Source organism: Varanus komodoensis, unplaced genomic scaffold (genome assembly GCF_004798865.1).
Source record: "Varanus komodoensis strain SLA01 unplaced genomic scaffold, ASM479886v1 scaffold14_1, whole genome shotgun sequence".
Classification (NCBI taxonomy): Eukaryota; Metazoa; Chordata; class Lepidosauria; order Squamata; family Varanidae; genus Varanus; species Varanus komodoensis.
In genome coordinates this window covers 5,518,413-5,539,006 of record NW_025335438.1, presented here as the reverse complement: position 1 = coordinate 5,539,006, position 20,594 = coordinate 5,518,413, and the positions used below count along the sequence as shown (strand labels likewise).

Here is a 20,594-nt window from a genome sequence, read left to right as displayed (position 1 = left end):
TTGCTTGGTCCCACCATACTATTTTAGTTGTAATTGGAATGAAGTCAGTTGTTTGCTTGTTATTTCCTTCAGCATATGAGTAGGGGGTGAACAATCTCTTCTGGCCAATATTTTTCACATTATCTTACATTTCTTACACATCCATTTCATGCTTGTCTTTCTTTGTATTTTCAGCTATCACATCTATCTTGCTCTCTTGAAGCTGCAGTGCAATGAAAAAGAGGTAGCCATAAACATTGTAGCCGTGCATATTATTTGGCCTGCATACACAATGTGTACTGCTTACTTGAGAAGAATTGCTCTGCAATTTGGTGGTGGTGTTGCTCTGTGATACCTTGCTGACTGAAAGGTGGGAGAGGATAAATGGTCTTGCCTTTTGTGTAATGGTACGTAGGCCTGGATCTTCTGTCCAAAGTTGGGAAACTGACTACTGCACCTGTGTAACTACCATATTTCATATGGCTGCCAAAATGCTACACGCATGCACACATCAAATGCTTCTGTGGTAAACTTGCTGAATCCAGATAGTCAATTAAAATGTAGCCAAGCTTTGATGCTGGCAGCAACAGAAGATGTTCCAGGACTAAGCTACCCCTTTAGTTCTTTGTTAGGCTTTTTCTTAAGAACAGAACAATGGTACCTATATACAAGTCTGGGACCTGCTTCTGAACAGACATGCACTGCACGACTTCCCTGCTTTATAAACAAACCCAAAGCATTTTGCTGGCTAATGTGGTGGGAAGTGGGTGAAAACGGGGGGAGTCTTCTCTTACATTTTACTAATAGGGAATGAACCCCACTGTGAGGTTTACTTCGGAGTATTGCTGCTTAGAATTGGATCTCAAACTGTTCTTTTGAAAAGGTGGAAGTCGGGGCCAGGCAAACAACCAAAAGGGGAAATTGTTGCTTGATTTCTAGAGAAGTGTTTATGTTTGTCTGTTGTAGCAAAATCAGTGAAACGTCTGTGACACCTTAAAGAATAACCAAAACAAACTCCCTAACTCCCATGCAGGGCTGTGGCTGGGGGGACAGCTCCCTAATTTTATTTATATTGATTTTATGTATTTACAATATCCGTACACTTCTGCACAGCCAAGAACATTCCGGAGTGGTAAAACACATTTAAATAAAAACATAAAAGCAATGCACTGGAATGCTGCCTTTGCCTGGCATAAGCTTTCACCGACATTGTCCGCTTCATCGGACTGTGGCATCGGATGAAATGGGCTGTAGTCCACCAAAGCTCATGCCAGAATACAGCCTACCAACCCTGACACGACCGCGACATTCTCGCCAGTTTCCCCAAAGCTACGTGACTCCGCTTTTTAAGTGACGCGCTCCTCCGTGGGCCCTTCCTTTGCCTCTGTCGGAGAGCTCCCCTGGCGGCCAAGGGCAGTTACTGCAGGGCGCTCTGCGCATAAGAAGGCGCCTCAGGAGCCGCCCGGGGCGCGATCTGCCTCTGCCTCGTGGAGCCTGCAGCTCGTGTGCGCACCGACGGGCGCTCGCCGTTGTGTACCGCCTCTTCCTCCTTCATCTGCATCTTCACCTACACCCGTTAGGGGGGTAGCCATGCTGCACTGGGGATACGATGAGGACAACGGTGAGGGGGGAGAGCTCCAGATGGCTCTCAGGGGCAAGAGGAGCAGGGTGGGAGAGGGCTGTAGGTGGTCGGAGGAACGGAGTCCCGAGGGACAGAAAGCACGGGTGGAGTTTCCTTCAGTTTAGGATTTTGTTTATTCATTATTACGATTTGGTGGATGGGGGAGGAAGCTGTAAACGTTCTTGCGACTGCAAACTTCATGCTAACTTCATATGTTAGGCAGGGGATTGTGGCACACGTGTGATGGATCCGCTTTTCTGTTTGAAGCCCAGGAATGCGTGTTCAGGCACTTACATCACACGTGTCCCTCTGTCCTATATCTGTTTCCCGGGAAGTAAGACCTGTTCAGTATGGGGGGATTTACTCTCGGGTAACGATGCATTTGCACCTTTGCGAATCCGAGTAGCCTTTTCGTTATGGTTGCATTCATCTTCAGCACCACTTAAGAATACAACCACTGGAATGAATGGGACTTAAACTAAGAGTGGAGAGTGTCCACAAAAGCTTATGCCAGAATAAATCAGTTTGTTAGACTCTTCATTGCTTTTGTTGCAATGGAATGCTGCTCTTCTAGAAATTGGATATAAACCTTTCTTTCCCTGCTGAGCATTGGATCCATATTAGCCTTGCAGTGCAACCATCAAAGAGTTTTATTATGACACCTTAAAAACATACAATATTTGTTTTGGTCTATGCTTCTTTGATCTGTAACCAGCTTCATCAGATAACTCTAGTACACAAAAACATGGAATATATTTGTTAGCCTTTTAGACACTGGAAGACTCATAGTTACTTTTTTAAATAGAAAACTTATAAACTCAGCCCATAAGACATGGATGCTAGAAGAAAATATGACTTGCTTTTCAGGTTAGCTAGCTTTCAGTTGCAGTTTTGGGATGGATGGGAGAGGAGGGATTGATCTCTGGAGACACTAAATCACATGACACATTAGTTGGTCAAAAATGCTTCAAAGTGAGTTTAAAGGTGGACGATATTTAGTGCTACCCGGAGATAAAAAGGGATCTTCTTTATTGATAAAAATACTTCCCAAGCCAGAAACAGCAGCTGCCTTTCATATAACAGTGGCTTTTCAGAGTGGTGTGGGTAAGATATTTAAATATAAACTCTGATTGCTACAAGAATGAAGTGCAAGGCTGTAGTTGAACTTAATTTGGTTTGTTTTCCCTCTTTGTTATTTTCAATTACTAATCTTTTCTTAGTTATAGTTCAGTTCCACAATATATATTCTTTATCTCTTTCCTTTTCTATCATGGACTCAGTGAATCCAGTCACATGATGACTGACTTAAACAACCCATGGCATGTGCTGGGCATATTTGACTAATTACTCATCTGGGCACAGCTTGTTGTGGGGTGGCATGGGTTATTGAAAGGTTCTTTCAGCCTTCAACAAGCCAACAGTAGGCCGTGGCTTTTTGGAGGATCATTTGCCTTGGCTTGCCTGAGAACATGATTAGGCAAATTGCATTTGGCATATGCCACAGTAAACAAGCCACTGTGGTTTGTGCAGTCTTGCTGTACATGTTTGCCATGGCTCATTCACCTGGTCTATAGCTACCTAAACCCTTTTTAGGCCTTTTTAGGCCAACACAAGCTTTAGACAGTTCTGACACTGACATTCAAAATCACATTTTAGTTTGTCTCCGATTATTTGTGTCTTGTGAATGTTGTTCATGTTGCAATGCAGAAGTGAAATCAAATGCCTATTCTAGGCCATCCAGACCTTTACCTTCACATTCTAGTTTGATTTAAGTCCAAACCCATATAAGTTAAGAAGAAATGAATGACGCTTGAAAGTAATTTGTGATGATGCCACAAAGATAAATTGAAGGCTTTTAAAACTGCATTTCTACTTGAATTGCAAGTGTTTTCCATTAAAATTGGTCTGAAGTTTCTGGGATTAAAGTGGGAGGCAGAGGACAAAGCTCTAAAGCCAAAAATGGGGGGGGGGGGGCACAATATCCAGTTGCTCATGTTGGTGCTTGCTGGATAGCAGTGGTAGAACTCTGCTGCAGTTATGTCAGCAGTGCCTCTATGTACTTGCTCTGATTCTGAGAATAGAATCTGTGGGTGAAAAGAAGCCAGTTGAGGCTCAGCAGCTCAGATGCAATCAACATGCACAGCACACTATGCAACTCAGGTGTAATGTGCAGTTGCTGCCAGTGCTGCAGGTCACCCAACTGATAAGAAGAAAGCATCAGGGTTGATGACACATTGCTCTCAACAATGATTGGCACTGGCTTCTGGCAGCTCTGATTACAACAAAACAGGGAAGGCTTTATGAGGAGTCCCACTCATGACCGGGGAGAGAAGGAGCTTGGTGGTAGAGCATTTGGCCCATGCCCCAGGTTCAATCCTTGACATCTCCTGATAGGGTTGGTAAAACTGCTCTGACATCCCAGGCAGTATCAGCTATTCTAAGGTGTCCTGCCTTATAAGACCATGGACTATCTTTTGAATCGTGACTCAGGTTTAGAAGGACATAGTTTTATGTATCAAGCACAAGAGAAAGGTGACTAGGAATGAATCCAAAAATAAAACTTTATGGCAAAGTTGAATGCCCACAACCATCACAAGTACACCTGCTTGGTCATATTCATGTTCGCAACTTGGGTACTCATTTCTGTGCCATTCATTGCTGGGAGTTAAGCTTGGGGCATCTCTGAGTCTGGGCATCCTTTTACCTCCTGTGATGAGCAGGATCCAATAAACTAATAACATCTCTTTAAACCAATCACTTCGTTTTCTAAGCAAAATTGCTTAGTAAACTTCAGTTTTACTTTAAAGCTGATGCAGTCGTCTAATCTCGACACAACAGCAGGACGCATGACATCTGTTTAGCAAGCTATGCATGAGAGATAAGGTTATGGAACGGTGTGCTCTGCTGCATATGGAGGAGCGCCAAACAAGGGACTTTATGTCTGTTTAGTCACATCTGAGAGCTTGGTAAGATCCCTCCTCTGCAAAATAAGGAAATAGATGAGAAACATCAAGTCCATCCAGCTGTGCTAGTGATACTTGGAACTCTAATGCACAATGCAATTGCGTGTGCAGTTGCATGTGAAATACATTTGCCAGGATGCCCTCTTTGGTTGCACTGTCAGAAGACATTGGACACTTGTTTGAAATATTCTAGTGCACTGACTTCATTAACATTACAGCATTGCAGAACTTTGACTTGAAATTTCCAGTGACTTGTAATGCTACAAGTGTTCTATATTTAGAAAAACAAAACATTTTAACTCACAAATCAACTCTCTATAACTAGTAGAACTTTTATTTCTTTGAGTAGTGGCTTTCATTCCAAGGTAACTATTAACCCACAGAGGAAGTCATATTTATGCACATTTATGCCTGATGTATGAAAAAAATAATTACTACTTGGTAGGATGATGTGGAAGAACAAAGGTCAGTAGTTTTAAAATTTATTTTAATTAAAAGTCATGTTTGCATAATCTAGAAACTGCTAAAGGCTGCAATCCTGTGCAGACTTTCATTGTACACAGTGAGGATTCTTTCCAAACCAAACAAACAAACAAAGCATTTTTGAATCACATTATACATGTAAACCACCACACTTGTATTTAAGACATCCTAGGTCCCTGCAGAGTTACACCAATTTAAATACAACCATGCATGCTTAAGTAGTGTATGGGTTACACCAGCCTAGTGCTTTCCACATGTGCCGGTGCCCCCATCATCCATATCCAACTTGAATAATTGCTGAGGTGATAGGAGTTGTAGTCCAACACATCTGGAGAGCACCAGATTGAGGAAAGATGGATTACACAGCTGAAATGAAAGCGTGAGTAAATTTTGCAGCTGCAAAATGTGAAGATTGTTTTATAATAAATAATGTATTGGTTTTACTTGCTAAAGTGATTCTATAAACAGGACAATCCTTCAGTATGAGTGAATATAACACTGCAGCTTATCTGTTTGGGGGCTATAATATGACTAAGCATATATGTTAAGAAGCACAGCTTGAGAGATAATCTCAGTGGGACAGAAACATGATTGACGTAGAATGAACTGTGCATCTCCTAGATAACATAAGGTTACGGTGGTAGCTTCCCCTCAGAAGCAGAGATACGGTGTTTATCAAGATACAACCATGTCACACTTGGTAGATGGCCTTACACGAGCTGCTTTGAGCTCAGCTTTGGCCCTTCATCAGCAATCCTGGGATAACAATGCCAGTTTTATATAGCTCCTGTAAGGATTATTATGGAAAGATCTGTAGGACCCTAAACAATTGAATGTGGTATATAAATACTCAGTATTATTTATGTTTTATTATCTCAGATTATTGATGAAAAATGTTTTAAAATGCTAAGTGTGAGTAGTTCATTTTCCTGACAAATGAAACAGATTGGGATGGGTGGCAAGCTTTGGAGGAGTTCATAACCTTATCTCAATTACACTTGTGTAAGCCAAGTTGACCTGAAATTCAGTTGATATTGACACTGCCTTGAAATGTATGAAATGGATTTGTACAGCTGAATTCAACTTGAATTATATTCATAGAATCACTGACTGGAAGGAACTAAGCGAATTTCCAGCCTTAGTATCTTGTATCACACACTGGCACATCACTTAGAAATTGACACGCAGGAATCTCCAGAATGATGTTGACAGTCTCTACAACTTTTCTAAGGAATGGAAAGCTAAAAGAATGATATCAGAGGAGATACAAAGTTATGTGGAGACCTGAGTTGGACCATAAGCATTTGTGAAGTAGGTGTGGGTAAACCTCCACCTGTTTGTGCCAGAACTCTCATAATCTCTCATTGGAATTTTATGCTAAAGCATCCATGGGGACAGCAGTCGCATACCTCTGACATAAAGTGATTGAGTTACAAAGGAAAAATTGTAGCCTAACAAAGAATTATTTTTAAAGCAACTAAAAAAAAATAAAAAGGATGAGATAGCCTTCCTTCTTATAAAGTAGAAATTTCTTTTAGTTAACTGTTCTTAATTATCTCAGCTGGTATTTTTTTCAGATAGTGGTTTATTTTATGAGTTAGAGTTCACACGGAGAGAAATTCCATGTCCTGGTCACCAAAGTGACCACAAATATGCTAGTTACTAAGGATTTCACATTTTTCCTTTCCTCCTTGTAGAAGTTGTAATTTTATGAGGTAAGTTAGGGATTTTCAGCATATTGATTCTTAACAATTTCATTAGCCTACAGTTTCTTAAAGATTCTTTAAGAACAGCTATGACAAGTATGAGTAAAATGGCAGAAAATCAGTATAACTTTAAATTGTCAATATGCTGTGAATTCTGGTTCTTTTTTCTGTTCCTGCTCAAGGGGTGGCATCTATAAACGGAACATGTTTCTAAAAATTAGACTTTAGAATAAGTTTAAAGCCCTGTCATTCTCAATTTGCACTCATTAAAGTTTCAGTATGTTCAGACAGAAAAATGGGTAACCAGGGACACCTCCAGGAATTGTAGGCCTTTCTTCTATTTAAATACAAGGCTTCTCCCTAAGAGTATGTTTTTCTGTCCAAATATGCTTAGGATAACACACCAAATAGACACCAGCAATGACTGAAATCCTAGGTCTGGTCTACACATAGCCCAGAATGAAGTGGCTTGGAGATGAGCAAATGGATAGTGGGGGGTTATAATCACATTTGGAAATCACAAGTGGGAAAACTTCTGTATGTGGGGAAATGGTATGCAGGTAGGAAACACTGCATTTCAGGGCACTTCAGAGCATGAATCTTTCTCTCCAATGTGTGTACTCCATCACTGGGTTCTGAATCAATATACAGTTGGGCATTTTAGATGTGCGTATTTCAGCCCAGTATGGGGAAATGTTGAGACATGCCTTGTGTGCTGAAAGCTCCAGGTCCAATTCCCTGGGGCTGGGAAAGGCTTCTTTCAGAAGCCCCTGCTGGTCAGTTTTGACACTGCTGAGTTAGATAGACCAATGGTCCAACTCAGTATGAGGCATCATCTTATGTTCCTATGACACTGAACCAGCATGAAGCATTTTAGATGTGTGGATTACACATTAAATGGCTAATGAGTGAATGTTCTCTGAATCTATTGCATGTGTGTTAATTTCAGGTGCCTGCTGCATTCCTAATGACCAGAATGCCTGGAAGTAGGCAGAAAATGATCAACCCTAGTGTTCTAACCCGCATCCTTGGGTATTTAATTCATTAGAATTAAGATTTATATAAAGAACTGTTTTATAGTTCTTCAAAGAAAGGGTGGTGTACTTACCATCCATTCAAATCCAAACATTTTTAATAATCTGAATAATATTTTTATAAGAAAAATAAGAAAATCCAGGTAGGTCCTTGTGATTATTTTCTCCTATGATACTTCCTTTGTTTCTCTGACTGCATGAAATGTATTTTAATGAGCAACATTTCTACTGCAATGCATTCTAGGACCTTCTCACTGGAAGGAAGTTTTCCCTGTTGCTAATGGAGACCGCCAATCTCCCATTGATATCCAAACTCAGAAGACCAAATATGACCCCACTCTGCGTCCTCTCTACCCTAACTATGATCCTTCCTCTGCTAAAGTCATTCTCAACAATGGACACTCCACCAGTGTGGAATTTGATGACACTGAAAATAAATCAGGTTTGTTGTGTGACAGATTTAATTCTGTTTCATTGTACTCTTTCGTTTAGGAATAATTTCAGTCTTCACCTGAGATGACATTACATTCTATGAGCTGGAACACAACCAGTCTCCAGGGAAGATCATTTTATTTTGTCCTTGATATTTTGCCATTATCTCACCTACCACAAGAAAGCTCAACATTGTCCCAATTCTGGTTTAAATGAATTTGTCAAACAGTGCTGTCTCTTGCTCTCCAGCACAACTGAAGTCTTTGTTTCTCCATGTAGGTTTGATTTCATGTGAATGGTTCAAATTTCTTGCTTCTCCTTTATTTTTAGTCACCGAGTGAGTTAGGTTCCAGAAAATAAGTTCATTTTCCCAAATTCAGAGGAGCGAAGGAAAAAATAAAACAAGTCAAAGGATTACCCATGGATCGCCATATACACAAATTCCTACTGACCAAGTTTTCATACAAATTCACAATTTCAGGGATTATTGTGTTTACTAGAGGAAACTCTCTGTATTTCAAAACCCTTCCTTTACATAGCTGATCAACAAATCTTTATACAGAAAATTCTCCTGGAATTACTAGAGGAGGGAAACCCCCCCTCCCACACACACATGCAGAAAACAATTGAATGTGGTATGTAAGTACTCAGTATTAATTATGTTTTAGTATCTCAGATGGTTGATATAAAATGTTTTAAAATAGTTGATGGATAGTTGATTTTCCAAATGAAGGGAACAGAGTGGGATTGAGGGGGGGTGGAGTGAGGTTTGGATGATTTTTAAAGGTATAGTGCTTACCTTCAAGCGGAAGATGGAAATATGCAAGTGGCTTGAGAAAGGTGAGTCATGCAGTTCTCAATTTAATGTCAGCTTGTCTACAACATTAAGGCTCAGTCTCAAAAGATAGAAATTGGTTTTGCTTTGTCTTAATTTGCTTTTAATTACTGTATTCCAATATTAATACCAAGTCAATACAGTATATGGTATAGTATGGGGCATAGTATTAGTTAGGCCTAATTTTCTGAGCATTTCACATGTCCTATCCTATTATGACCCATCATGGATGCTTCCATCCTGCCCAAACTATAGGAAATCCTCTCACAGGCAAATAGGAAAATCTCAGGCCTAGCCCAATTAATAGTTGGCCTGGTAATTCTGCCTTCAATGCTGCCTTAAAAATCTGATAGCAGCAGCATAAAATGTCTGCAGTGGAAGCAAAATACTATGGAATAGTTGTTGCACCAAGCCCTGTACGTGGCTGATGTTGCAATTGTATTTTACCCTTAAGCATCATCCTTTCAAGGCATTAAAGTCTGATAAGGAACATATGAAGAATTAGACAAGCTTTGCCTGTCTTCTTGATGCTTTGTTTTCATGTAGTATTATTTGTGTTTTGGGACTCAAAATAGATCTGAATAGGAGGAATCTGTAATTGGATATTTCCACATCGGGCAAGAGTTTTTCCAGTCCTACATGCAAAACATGTATCCTATCACTGAGGTGCAGTCTGTCCCACTAAGGATATTTTTTAGATTTAGATCCAGAAAAGAGAACATGAGGAAAGAGTTAAATTCTTCTCCACTGCAACTGTTTTGGTCAAAATTGGAGCTCCCAACAACTTCCATAAAGTTCAGTAATCCAGTCATGATTCTCCCAAATCCCATGGTTGCCCCCCCCCCCGCTTCAGGTACTACAAGGATATAGTCCAATTAGTGTTAATTTTTCTAGTTCTTCACAACATTATTAACAGTGAAACCATACACTTTTCTATTTTTAGTGCTGAGTGGGGGTCCACTCATTGGAAATTATAGGCTGCGGCAAATTCACTTCCACTGGGGACCCAGTGATGACATTGGCTCTGAGCATGCAGTGGATGGAACAAAATTCGCAGCAGAGGTAAAGCACTCTACTGAACTGTGTAAAAGTTTTGATCAATTTTGGCTGCATCCCTAAAGCCGCCTTCTGTCAGGCAGACTTGTGGGGGCAGGAGAATGAAGTGATTCCAGCAACAAAATAATTATACAGTTCCATTTGTCAATCTTATCGCAGAAAAAGAGTGCCAGTTGGATTAATTCAGTGATGTGTGATTGTGTGACAACACAGAATTTATTTGAGCAGGATCAGACAGGAGGAATTATATGGTATATGAAGAGCATCATATTCAGGAGTATTGAATCGCTTGAATTTGTCTCTTTATTAGGTTTAAAATTTAGAACCAACTTGGCCTGGACATTCCTGCTTTGTGTCACACTGATTGTAGGCATACTTGCTTCGTAGTAAATCCCATGGATTTCAATGGGACTTACTTCTAATTAAATTTGCTTAGAATCACAGTATCAGTTTTCCTGCAGTCTGCGTTCAGCAACTTCTCACAACTGTGGTAACTTCTGTGGTGTGCTCAGTTACGTTTGCTACTGCCTTTGATTTCTGTGTAATGCACATTGACGTTTGAAAATGGTTGCATTGTACATTACACAGCAGATAATTTCCACGGTTTGCCACTTGCTGGTGGACCCTGTGACATCTGAAGTGAGACACATTTGAACAAACGCTCAAAGACATCCCAAGAATGCTGCGCAATGCCCTGGCTTCCAAGCATGTGTCTCCTGTGTGTTGGTGGATGCACATCTTGCTTTAAAGTGTCTCACAGGTGATTTCCAGGGCATGTGGTAAAATACGCAAAACTATCTGTTGTGTAAAGTTGGGCGGCCCTGAAATGGTCAGCTGTTTTGAATGTTGATTGCCAAATGCCACAGAATGCAAAATCACATGAGGCTGTGTGTGCTATTTCTTCCTTGGGAATTTATTTAGCTTAAACATGATAAAGTCCTGTACACATATGAAGAAAAGCCAACTAAAATTCTAATGGAGAGGAAAGGCTCCAAAACAGGATGGTATGATCCAATCCACTGCAGATGTAGCATTTGAATTTGGAACTTTTCCTTTGGCTTAGTAGATTCCTTTTCTCTTCCCTTTGTTGCTGGTACAGATGCAGGCAACACAAATTGCTCGGGTGAACAGGTGAAGAGGTAGTTTGCGTGTGCCATTATCTCTCTCTGTACGTATCTCCCATAACTAGAGATGGGTATAAGTAGTATGTACAGATTTCACATTCACCTTGCATTTCATCTTTGTTGCTTGTGTGTGCACTCGGCAGGAAAGTAGGTATCTGTTGAGCCCATGGAAATTCTCCACACATTGGCATCATATTTTGAGCTTTATATGTTGTATAATACAGGTGATAGAGGGAGATATTTTCCTGAATAAAAACGGGGACTATAAAAATCTTCAATAGATATTTCTATATTTTCCCAAATTCAGGGGGAAAAGCTATTCTTTCATGTTTCTTGATTTATTGGTATAATTTCACCTCATGATCCCGACAAGAAGTAGAATCTGTACACATATTATAATTTATGTTCATTGGCTACCTTATTCAAAGAAATGAACACTTGTATCTGCTTCTTTCATTGGAATTAATGAGGAAGCACTTCCAGGTGAGGAAATTTCAAGTAGATTTAAGAATACTCTGAAGCAAGGCATCAATTCTTTGATTATTTGCTTCAACATTGTTTCAGTGTTGAAACAGAATGCCAAACATTCTAGGTTAAGTTTGCAAAAGCCATCGTGCATAAACGAACATTTGAAAATATTGCTTCCCCTGTCCTTAAAAAGCAGAAATGGCTTCCAGTTAACTAAAAATTAAAAGGGAAATTATTCAGTGTCTTCTCATTTCTGAAATGCAAAAGTGTTCTTAGATTAGAAGCAATTCTGAATTGGATGTCTATGCTTAACAGCACTGTAACCCAAGTGTTGAAGACTGGTGAGCAATTTCCTTAGTAAAATAAAGCTGGGGGAAAATGTTGACTGACTAAGACTAGTGGGAACAATCAGTTTGGGGGGAAAATGACCATTTGCAGTGTTTAAAGACTTATGTTTTCCACAGGAACCAGGTGAGATGGAATATAACGAATTAATAAGAGGTGCTTAGAAAACACTATGGTCCAAAACAAATATATAGCTGGAAAAAATAAGTTACAGCTAAGAAAACAAATGGAAGGAGACAGACAATATTTAGGAATTAGTTAGTCTAAAAAGGTTTCCCATTGCTGCTTATAAACATCTTCAAGAACCCACTAGAAAAACCCTTCTGATTTTGGAAAAAAGACCCTAGATCTGAGAGAGAGAGCAAGATCACCAGGCTGACCTTATAGGTGGAGAGGCATCCAGAGGATCAGTGGCTAGGTGGCAGTTTTCAGTGTTTAGTTCCATGAAGAAAAAGGCTCTTTGGCTCAAGAATGCACCTCTGCCAAATTGGCACATGCAAGAAGAAAGAGCTGCTCTGCAGTCAGAGAAGACAACATATTTCCCCTGGCTCATGATCTCAACAAGCCAATGGATCCAAGGTCCCAATAAAATGGGGGAGCCTATCCTCTGGACCCTGTTGCCTCGGAAAGGCTCAGAAGTGCCGAATGGATGATGATGATGGTGATGATGATGATGATGCATAAAAGAAACAGGCCTTAAAAGATTTCTCCAACAAGCTGTGGTCCAAAAGCGGTGGTAAGACAAGATACATACATCCTTTAAAAGAGAAGTCACAAGCCATTGGGAATGGGACTCCCCCACAGTATTTCACATTTTATTTGTGTCCTTTTTTTCATTTGTTGTTTTCTATTAATCTACAATAAAAACCATTCCTGCCGAAAGCATTTGTTTCCTTTTTATAACACTCATAATATTCTTAAATTTACACAGTCCAGCTTTTAAGTGAAGGTATAAGCTTCGGATGTTGTTGACCCCTTAAGTTGCAGAATACTGAGCAATTTGTTGACCTGAGCAATCAGAACTCACATATCTTACTCAGAATAATACTTTGCACTAACATAACGGTTTTCCTGCAAGAACCTTTTAAGCCCTCCATCCAGCGTGCATATCTGAGGATTCATGTCAAGGAAAAAAAGTGGGGATATGGCCTAGTGGGAGGGACTGGCGTATGAGTTTGCCCAAGGCAGTTTCATTATGTTTTTTTAAACTTGGCCCATACTAGGACTGGCTAGATGGATCTTCAGAGCTTTGGACCAACGTGCATGGAGCTTCCAAAGGACAACATACATCAAGATGGCTCTGGGCTATTTGTAAAAAGAATTTAAAAGGCCCAAATACTCCAGCAGTTGTTACAGAGGGTTGTCTGGCTTCAGTAAAGTGATGATTAATCACATTTGCTTTCTTTCCAGCTTCACGTAGTCCACTGGAATGCAGACAAATACGCTACTTTTGTTGAGGCTGCTCGCCAGACAGATGGATTAGCAGTCATGGCTGTTTTCTTAAAGGTAAGATGTTTGTGTGCCCGAGCACATGGATTTTCTCCCCCAGAAACATTAAAACAAAGCTGGGAAGCTGTGGACCAGACTTTGCCTGATGCTGCACAGTACCAGTCTTTTAAAAATTCCAGATAATAGGTTATTCTTCTTCTTGGTCTTGGTACATCACACCTTTTGAAAAGGTTATTTTCAGTCAAAACCAGACTGAGTTTCAGCAGATCTGCCCTTGGTACAACTTAGGCAAAATCTAATCCAGCAACTGTGGTATGGAGATGATCATTAGGTTTAGAACCATAGGAAAGAGGGCTAGCCTTTTCTATTGTACTTGTTTCTGAACATTTTTTTTTTGTTAGCCAAAAATCTTCCATAATTTTCTTAAAAACTCCAGAATACCTATGGGATATTCTAGCAGTCTTCCTGAACATGGTGCCCTTCAGTTGTGTTAGGCTGCTCTTCCCTGTCATGAGGTCAGGCAAGGTTCCTTAGGCAAGGTTCCGCACACATTTGAAATTTGTGTGGCATCTGAAAGGCAAAGCAGAAATATTTTTTCTAGTATTTAGTGAGAGAACAACAGCTCAAATGCAGCATATTCAGAAAGCATCTCTTCTCACACATGGCTCTGCATTTCCCAAGAACCTCCAGGAAGATTTTCTTAGTGGTAAAAACGTAGTGCTTATAGCACAACTTAGTGGTGCTATAGTAATGAATAGCCTTCCCTAAAAGGCTTGCTTACTAACAATACTTCTCAAGTTTCCCAGAAACATTGTTTTCCTCTGCATACTAATGTTGTAAAATTTAATATTTTGGCTTGTTATTATTTTATTTTAGTTTAGTTTTTTTTAAACATTTAAATTATTTTTAAATAAATAAAATAATTTTAAAATAATTTAAACAGGTTTCTTCTGTTCATATTAATCTTCTGGTATTCTTTTCTTTTTTCTATTTGGTTTTTAAACTTTCAACACTGTGTTGAGCATTTTGATGAAAAAGAGGACAAGAAATTTCAACAATAAGTGAAATATATCATTACTTTTACAAGTTTATTTAAACAAATCAATTAATTTGGCTTTTGTATTTACAGTTGGGTGAATGCAATTCACAGCTGAAGAAAATCACAGACCATTTGGATGCTATTAAGGTCAAGGTAAAGTCATTCTAAGCAGAATGTTTGTCACAATCCAGGACATTCTTATGGGTCTATCTGCATATTCTGTTTCACATTCTGCCCCTGACAACTGCCTTAACACTCTTGTGTGATAAACTTAGAAACATTCAGATTTGTGTTATCTTAATAGCCACTATCTTGACTATCTTGGCTAATATCAAACCCAGGAGTCTCAAGGCACCTAGGAGGTCATCTAGTGCATCTATAGCATCCCTGAGAAAAGGTCAGCCAGCCACCCTCTGCTTCAGCATTTCCAGTGAAGGAGAGTCCACTTCCGCCAAGGCAATCTGCTTCTCTGTCAATCAGCTTGTACTGTTATGAAGTTTCTCCTAGGACCTAGCAAAGTATGCTTCCTTACTATTTCTACCTGTTAGTTCCAGTGTCGCCCTGTGGAACAACCAAGAACAAGTCTCTTCTGTCTTCTGCATGACAGGCTTTCAGATATTTGAAAACCTCTCTCATATTGTTTCTTCTCCTTTCCCCTCCAATCTAAATACACCCAGCTCTGTCAACTGTTCCTCATAGGTCTTTATTCCATGCGCCATGCTATCTAGGTCACCTTTCTGTGGATGGATGCTCTGTAAATGGATATGTGCAAACAGGAAGTGGACAAATGACAGAATCCAGGGAGAGGGGAGAATAAATAGCATGATCACCTCAGCAGAACAAGTAAACAAAAGGCAATTTGTTGTCTGGCTGCATTGCTTTCCTTTCAAAAGCTCATTCTCATACAATCTATAATAATATTTCAGAAACCTGTAGGATTGTAATAGAATGAAGCTTTGAGTCTCCAGTGCTATCTCATTTCAAGGAAGCTAAGCTTGATCTACAGGCAAGTACATTGTATTAGTGTCAGGAATAAGTTTTCCTGGAAGAATAACTGAACTGGGGTACAGGAGCCAAGATGAAGTAAATGGCTCTTCAAAGAAATTAGAGCAGTGGTTTGCATGGAGCAGTATTATTACTGTGGACAAGGGAGTAGCAGAGATGAGAGAGTCTTATTTATTCTGCTTCAAAGGCCCTCCCACACCACAAAAACAAACGAACTTCAGAGCATGCTGTCAAAGATAGATAAGAAGGTTCCTGAGGCAGATGAGATGCTTATGAGCTTGCATAATGGTGGTTTGGAGTCAGTTACTGAGAATTAAGAGATTTTGGCAAGCTAGGGAGCCTGCCAGGGAGGGAGAGGGAGAAATGCTGTAAGAAAACAGTCTTAAGACAGGGAAGATTGTCAGAGAAGCATTGAGAAGAAATGGAGCTGGAGAAAGTGCAACCCAAACTGTGAGTAAGAGTCTTTAGGGAAAATGAATTGCAGCCATTGGTAAGAAATTTATATGAGCTTTTCTCTCTCTCTCTCTACCTGTGGAAGAGAAAGGAGGTGGAGGGGAAGCTGTAAGTGGCATATCTCCTTGAGACAGGAAGACTGCCTTTATTCTGGCTGAAAAAAATCAACAGAAGAAATTGTAGACATCTCTACTAGCAATAAGGTAAACAGGAGGCAAAATGCCTAGCAGTGTTTGCTAATTTTTCTTCATTGTTTTTGTTCAGGGCAAGCAGCACAGGTTCACCAATTTTGATCCTTCCTGCTTGCTCCCTCGGTCTCTGGACTACTGGACTTACCTTGGATCTCTCACAGTCCCTCCTCTTCTTGAAAGTGTCATCTGGATCATTCTAAGAGAGCCTATAAGTGTTTGCTCTGAACAGGTTTGTTTTACCTTTGCATTACCAACTAATAGAATCCTAGATTTCAAAGGTAGCTTCATTATCGTTTAGCTGAACCTTGTTTGTGCTTTCACATTCCAAATCTGTTTTTAAGTAGGATGTCCACAATAATGTTTGTAATTATTTCCATGCTGAATTGGAAGAACACCAGCAAAATTGGAACAAATGTTCCAATTCAGCTCATTTTAAAGTTGCAGAGCAGTTTTAGAACAATTTCATGCTAATCTTGACAAATGCTAATAGTGTAACCAATATTTTCTGCTAACCCCGCAGCCATCATTATGGCCAGTGGTATGTCTGCATCCATAGCGGTTCCAAGTATTCTCAGTACCCAGAGACGCATTTCACACACGTGTGCCTGGACGCTGTGCATGTGCGTGCTCATACGAGTGAGGGTTGGCCTCCTATATTAAGCATAGGCAGGTCTTGTCTGGATGCAGTTGGCGCTATTTTCATGCTGTGGTTGTCCCATTAGAATTGAATAGCAGCCCTCATGTATTTGGGGAAAAGTAATGCTACCCTGACCAAATGATTGAAAGAGAGTATAAAAATGCTGACTGTTTTGTTTAGGGTACCATTTTTGTGACAGCTAGACCTATTCTTTCCTACTGATGACTACAGCCATTGAAAATCAACACTACGTAGCACAACCCTTTAACTTTGCGTTAGTTCTTCCAAGGAGTTTATGACAGCATACGGTAGAGTTCCACACCAGCACATCTGTCCACACTTTATGGGTTCTTGGAAACTAGTTCTTACATAAGCAAAATATATTTGAAATATATTTCTTGTTTACTTCTGTTGAAAACATTGAAACATACAATGGATAGCTAATTATAGTCTGTTCAGTTACTGGGCATGATTGTGATCTCCCTGTATGGACAGAGGAAGTGAATGCATTGTGCAATCTCTTTTGCAGCAGCATTTATAAAATACTATGTGGAGGAGGGTTCTTAATTGGAGCAAGGGCAGAACCTGTGTCTGCTGCCTTCCAAGTGTCATTTCCATTACATCCACAGACTGTACACAAAAAGCTGTTTGCTCACTGATTTTTAATGGCTTTGTTGGAAATAGCAACAACCGCAGCAGCTGTTCCCTCACTGATAGCAAACCTCACTAGCACAGGAGTGCTGTAGCTGCACGGGCAGTGCCTTAGAACCTCGGTGGAACCTCCAGATGTTTCTGAACTTCAGTTCCCACCATTTCCATCCCACAGAGCCAAGGGTCCCGGATGAAGGGAGTTTTAGTTCAACAACATCTTGCAAACCACTGCTGCTGAGAAGGAAAAGAAATACTTGCGTGCACATGTCTGGAGTTTGGTATTAATGTGCTATTTCTTTTCTGGTGTTGTGTTTTGTTTTAACCTTTTTCATCCACAGCTAGCCAAATTTCGCAACCTTCTCTGTACTGGTGAAGGAGAAGCAGCCTTCTGCATGCTGAAAAACTTCAGACCACCACAGCCCTTAAGAGGCCGGGAAGTGAGAAGAAATTAAAAGAGAAAGAAGGGAGGATAATTCACAGCTATAGCTGACACCATTGAGAAAGCAAAACACAGTTTTGATGCATTTTAAAATAGGCTATATTCTTATTAGGAAATCATCCAGCCAATGTGAAGTATTTTAAAGTCCTAAGAATGTTGAGAAGAGATTTAAGTACATGCACATGTGCTTAAAGCAAATTTTAAGCACATGCTTAACTCTCATTTGAAACCACTAGATTGTTAAATGCTTGAAAAGGTCCTGGATTGTGCCCCTGATTTTAATAGATAAGTTGATGTTTCTGCTCAGCTATTTGCATCAGTTATTTAACTTAATAGATACTGGTTTGTTGCTGTTTAATTATTATCAATAAGAACCTATTACTGAATATGAAGAATAAAATTGATAAGGTTAGGTATGATTGTATTACAAGCTATGCATTAGTTTACAGTCAGTTATAGCACAATAAGCCAAAACTGTGTTCTGTGGTCTGAATGAGTTTCACACCTTATGTGAATGTGTTGTAATGTTGTAGAGTGGCAGTATTTTATCTAGATTGGATAGGTCTTGTTAACACTGTCTTAGATATAGGATGGCATCTTGGGACAGAGGATTAGAAATACATGATTCATTTAGTCTCTTTCAACTTGTGTGGGATTCCAAGCAACGTCCTGGGGATTGCAGTAATAGGGAATCCCCAGCACTTTCAAAAATGATAACTCTTAGCAGTGTAGATACACTGAAACTCTGCTGTTGCAAACCTCAAATTCCTTTTCTGCCTGTCATTCCTAAACATTCACTGCAGGCCCCTGGCCTTTCCATCTAGCAGCTGGAAGGAATATGGGCAAGCTTTTTTCTAACCTCTTTGCCAAGAGACCAAATCTAAATAGTAGGCGTGTTTTGATAGCTACTGAGATAGTTAAGAATCTTCACTTCCCTCAAAGTCTGCCTTTCCTTTTAAATTTCTGAAGACATTTGTTAAAATGAAATCAGAACATTTTGGGGGAAAATAACCTTGAAAAAACTGCAGTCTCTAGAGGTCATAGCTGCATGCTACAGGTAGAAATTGTCTAGCTGTTCCAAAGAAAAAGCAATCATCCTGCCCCATAACACCCCTCCCCTGAGAGCTGAGGCTCAGATGCTCATAACAGGGAGATGTATGGATACTGCTGACTGAATCACCCTGAAGTTAGCCATTGTCATCTCCTGTAACCCACGACCAATGAAGTACCTGTGTGTGCACGTCTATGTATAAAGCAGGAGCAAGCAATATAGTGTCTTCTAGATGTCTTCTACTACAACTCCCATAAGTCCTGTCATTGGTTATGCTGGTTTCAGCATTTGTGGGTTGTAGCAGAAAACCTCTGAAGTGCTTCCAGTTGTCTTTCTGTAGTATACAGGATAAATGAATGTGTGACAGATTATATTTTCATTCTTTTCCTTTTTAAAATGCTGAGTTGTGCCTCATACTTTTATGTTGTCTGAATAGCTGCATTAAGAAGACCCTGTAAGGGGTTCTAAAGAAGTTATTTGTGTCGGGGCAGGAAGCAGTGAACCTGGGGCTATTAATATATGTTTTCATGTTAGAATTTAAAGAAAGCCCCCAAAAGATATATTTTAATTTATTAGTAGTAAATTGTGTTTGTTCTGTAAGTTTATATTTATGCAATACTTCCAATAAAAGCATTTACAAATACAAACATTTTCTATTTTCATATAGCCTTTTAATGTATTTCTTAGAATTGAAGTTGATTATGCTAAGCTCAGCCTCCCGTTCCATCTAGCCCACTATTGTTGCCATAAGTTTGGTGCAGAACCTTTTCTAGCAGTAGAGATGGTGGGGTTCACACCTGGCATTTTTGCATGGAAAACAGGACGGATGTTATGGCAGATCTGTTGCTCATGGGAAGTTCCAGGGTCGCATCTTCCCTGGGTTTGTTTTTTCTTGCAGGGACTGGCCGCCGCTGCCACCACCACCCCATAGCCAAAGCTTTCTGGGCAGCTTGTAACAATTCATAAAACATATTTGCATTTCTTTACAATATAGGTCAAGCAAAAAGCATAGGAGTCTGACAAACCTCAAAACCATCCTTAGATCTTCATCACTCCATGATGCTCTTAACTTTCCAGGCCTTCAAACCTCCAATTTCTCTTTTTAAATCCACTTTAAACTGTAGTTCCTTGCTTCCTTTACACACAGCCACACATGCACAAGTACCTTGCCCCTATTTTCAGTGCGGAGGAAAACAAGTCACCTCCTATTTCCTTGTTTTTCTGGAACATTTATTTGTAATCTCCTAAACATAAAATGCCCTTCCACCCTCCCTGTACCTTAATGCTCTTCCTTTGAGACCCCAGATTCATTCACAGCAATTGGGGGTGTGGGAACTTGCCACATGGCCAATTTGCAGAAGGGACTCTCATGATCAGTAGTAGCTTCCAAAAAATCACCATTTAGAATCCATTCCTACCTGTGTGGTTTGAGGGCCTCTTTCCCCATTTCCCCTGTTCCCAGTGAGTTCTGCTGGCAAATCATGTAGTAAACTTGAAGCGTTTCCTATACATGAGACATAAAGATGACCTTTTGTCCCAGAAGTTCAATAGATTGTGAGGATCAGCCCATAGCCAAAGGCATTCTGATACAACTGTTCTGCCTTTGTATTAGGTCTGCCACAGACTAGCAGTA

General features: G+C 40.0%; 1 protein-coding gene across 3 annotated transcripts; it reads left to right on the top strand.

The window, feature by feature from the left end:
* The first annotated feature begins 1,444 nt into the window (after window positions 1-1,444).
* Window positions 1,445-19,608, top strand: LOC123020470 (carbonic anhydrase 13-like). 3 transcript variants are annotated; one of them, XM_044424261.1, is made up of 8 exons: window positions 1,621-7,929; window positions 8,031-8,228; window positions 9,997-10,115; window positions 12,166-12,172; window positions 13,457-13,552; window positions 14,625-14,687; window positions 16,257-16,412; window positions 17,810-19,608. In XM_044424261.1, the coding sequence occupies exons 3-8, from the start codon at window positions 10,066-10,068 to the stop codon at window positions 17,921-17,923; spliced, it is 486 nt and encodes a 161-aa protein (XP_044280196.1). In that variant the 5' UTR covers window positions 1,621-7,929; window positions 8,031-8,228; window positions 9,997-10,065; the 3' UTR covers window positions 17,924-19,608. The 3 variants fall into 3 exon arrangements, with proteins under 3 accessions (XP_044280193.1, XP_044280194.1, XP_044280196.1); XM_044424259.1 differs by lacking the exons at window positions 9,997-10,115; window positions 12,166-12,172 and adding an exon at window positions 1,477-1,600 and having other exon boundaries at window positions 7,702-7,929; XM_044424258.1 differs by lacking the exons at window positions 1,621-7,929; window positions 9,997-10,115; window positions 12,166-12,172 and adding an exon at window positions 1,445-1,600.
* The last annotated feature ends 986 nt before the right edge of the window (window positions 19,609-20,594 follow it).

What these genes read in the sequence shown, in the direction of transcription:
- LOC123020470 (XM_044424258.1), top strand. An exon ending in TGACACTGAAAATAAATCAG is followed by an intron (nt 8,229 to 13,456) that starts GTTTGTTGTGTG and finishes CTTTCTTTCCAG; the next exon opens with CTTCACGTAGTCCACTGGAA. An exon ending in TCATGGCTGTTTTCTTAAAG is followed by an intron (nt 13,553 to 14,624) that starts GTAAGATGTTTG and finishes TTGTATTTACAG; the next exon opens with TTGGGTGAATGCAATTCACA.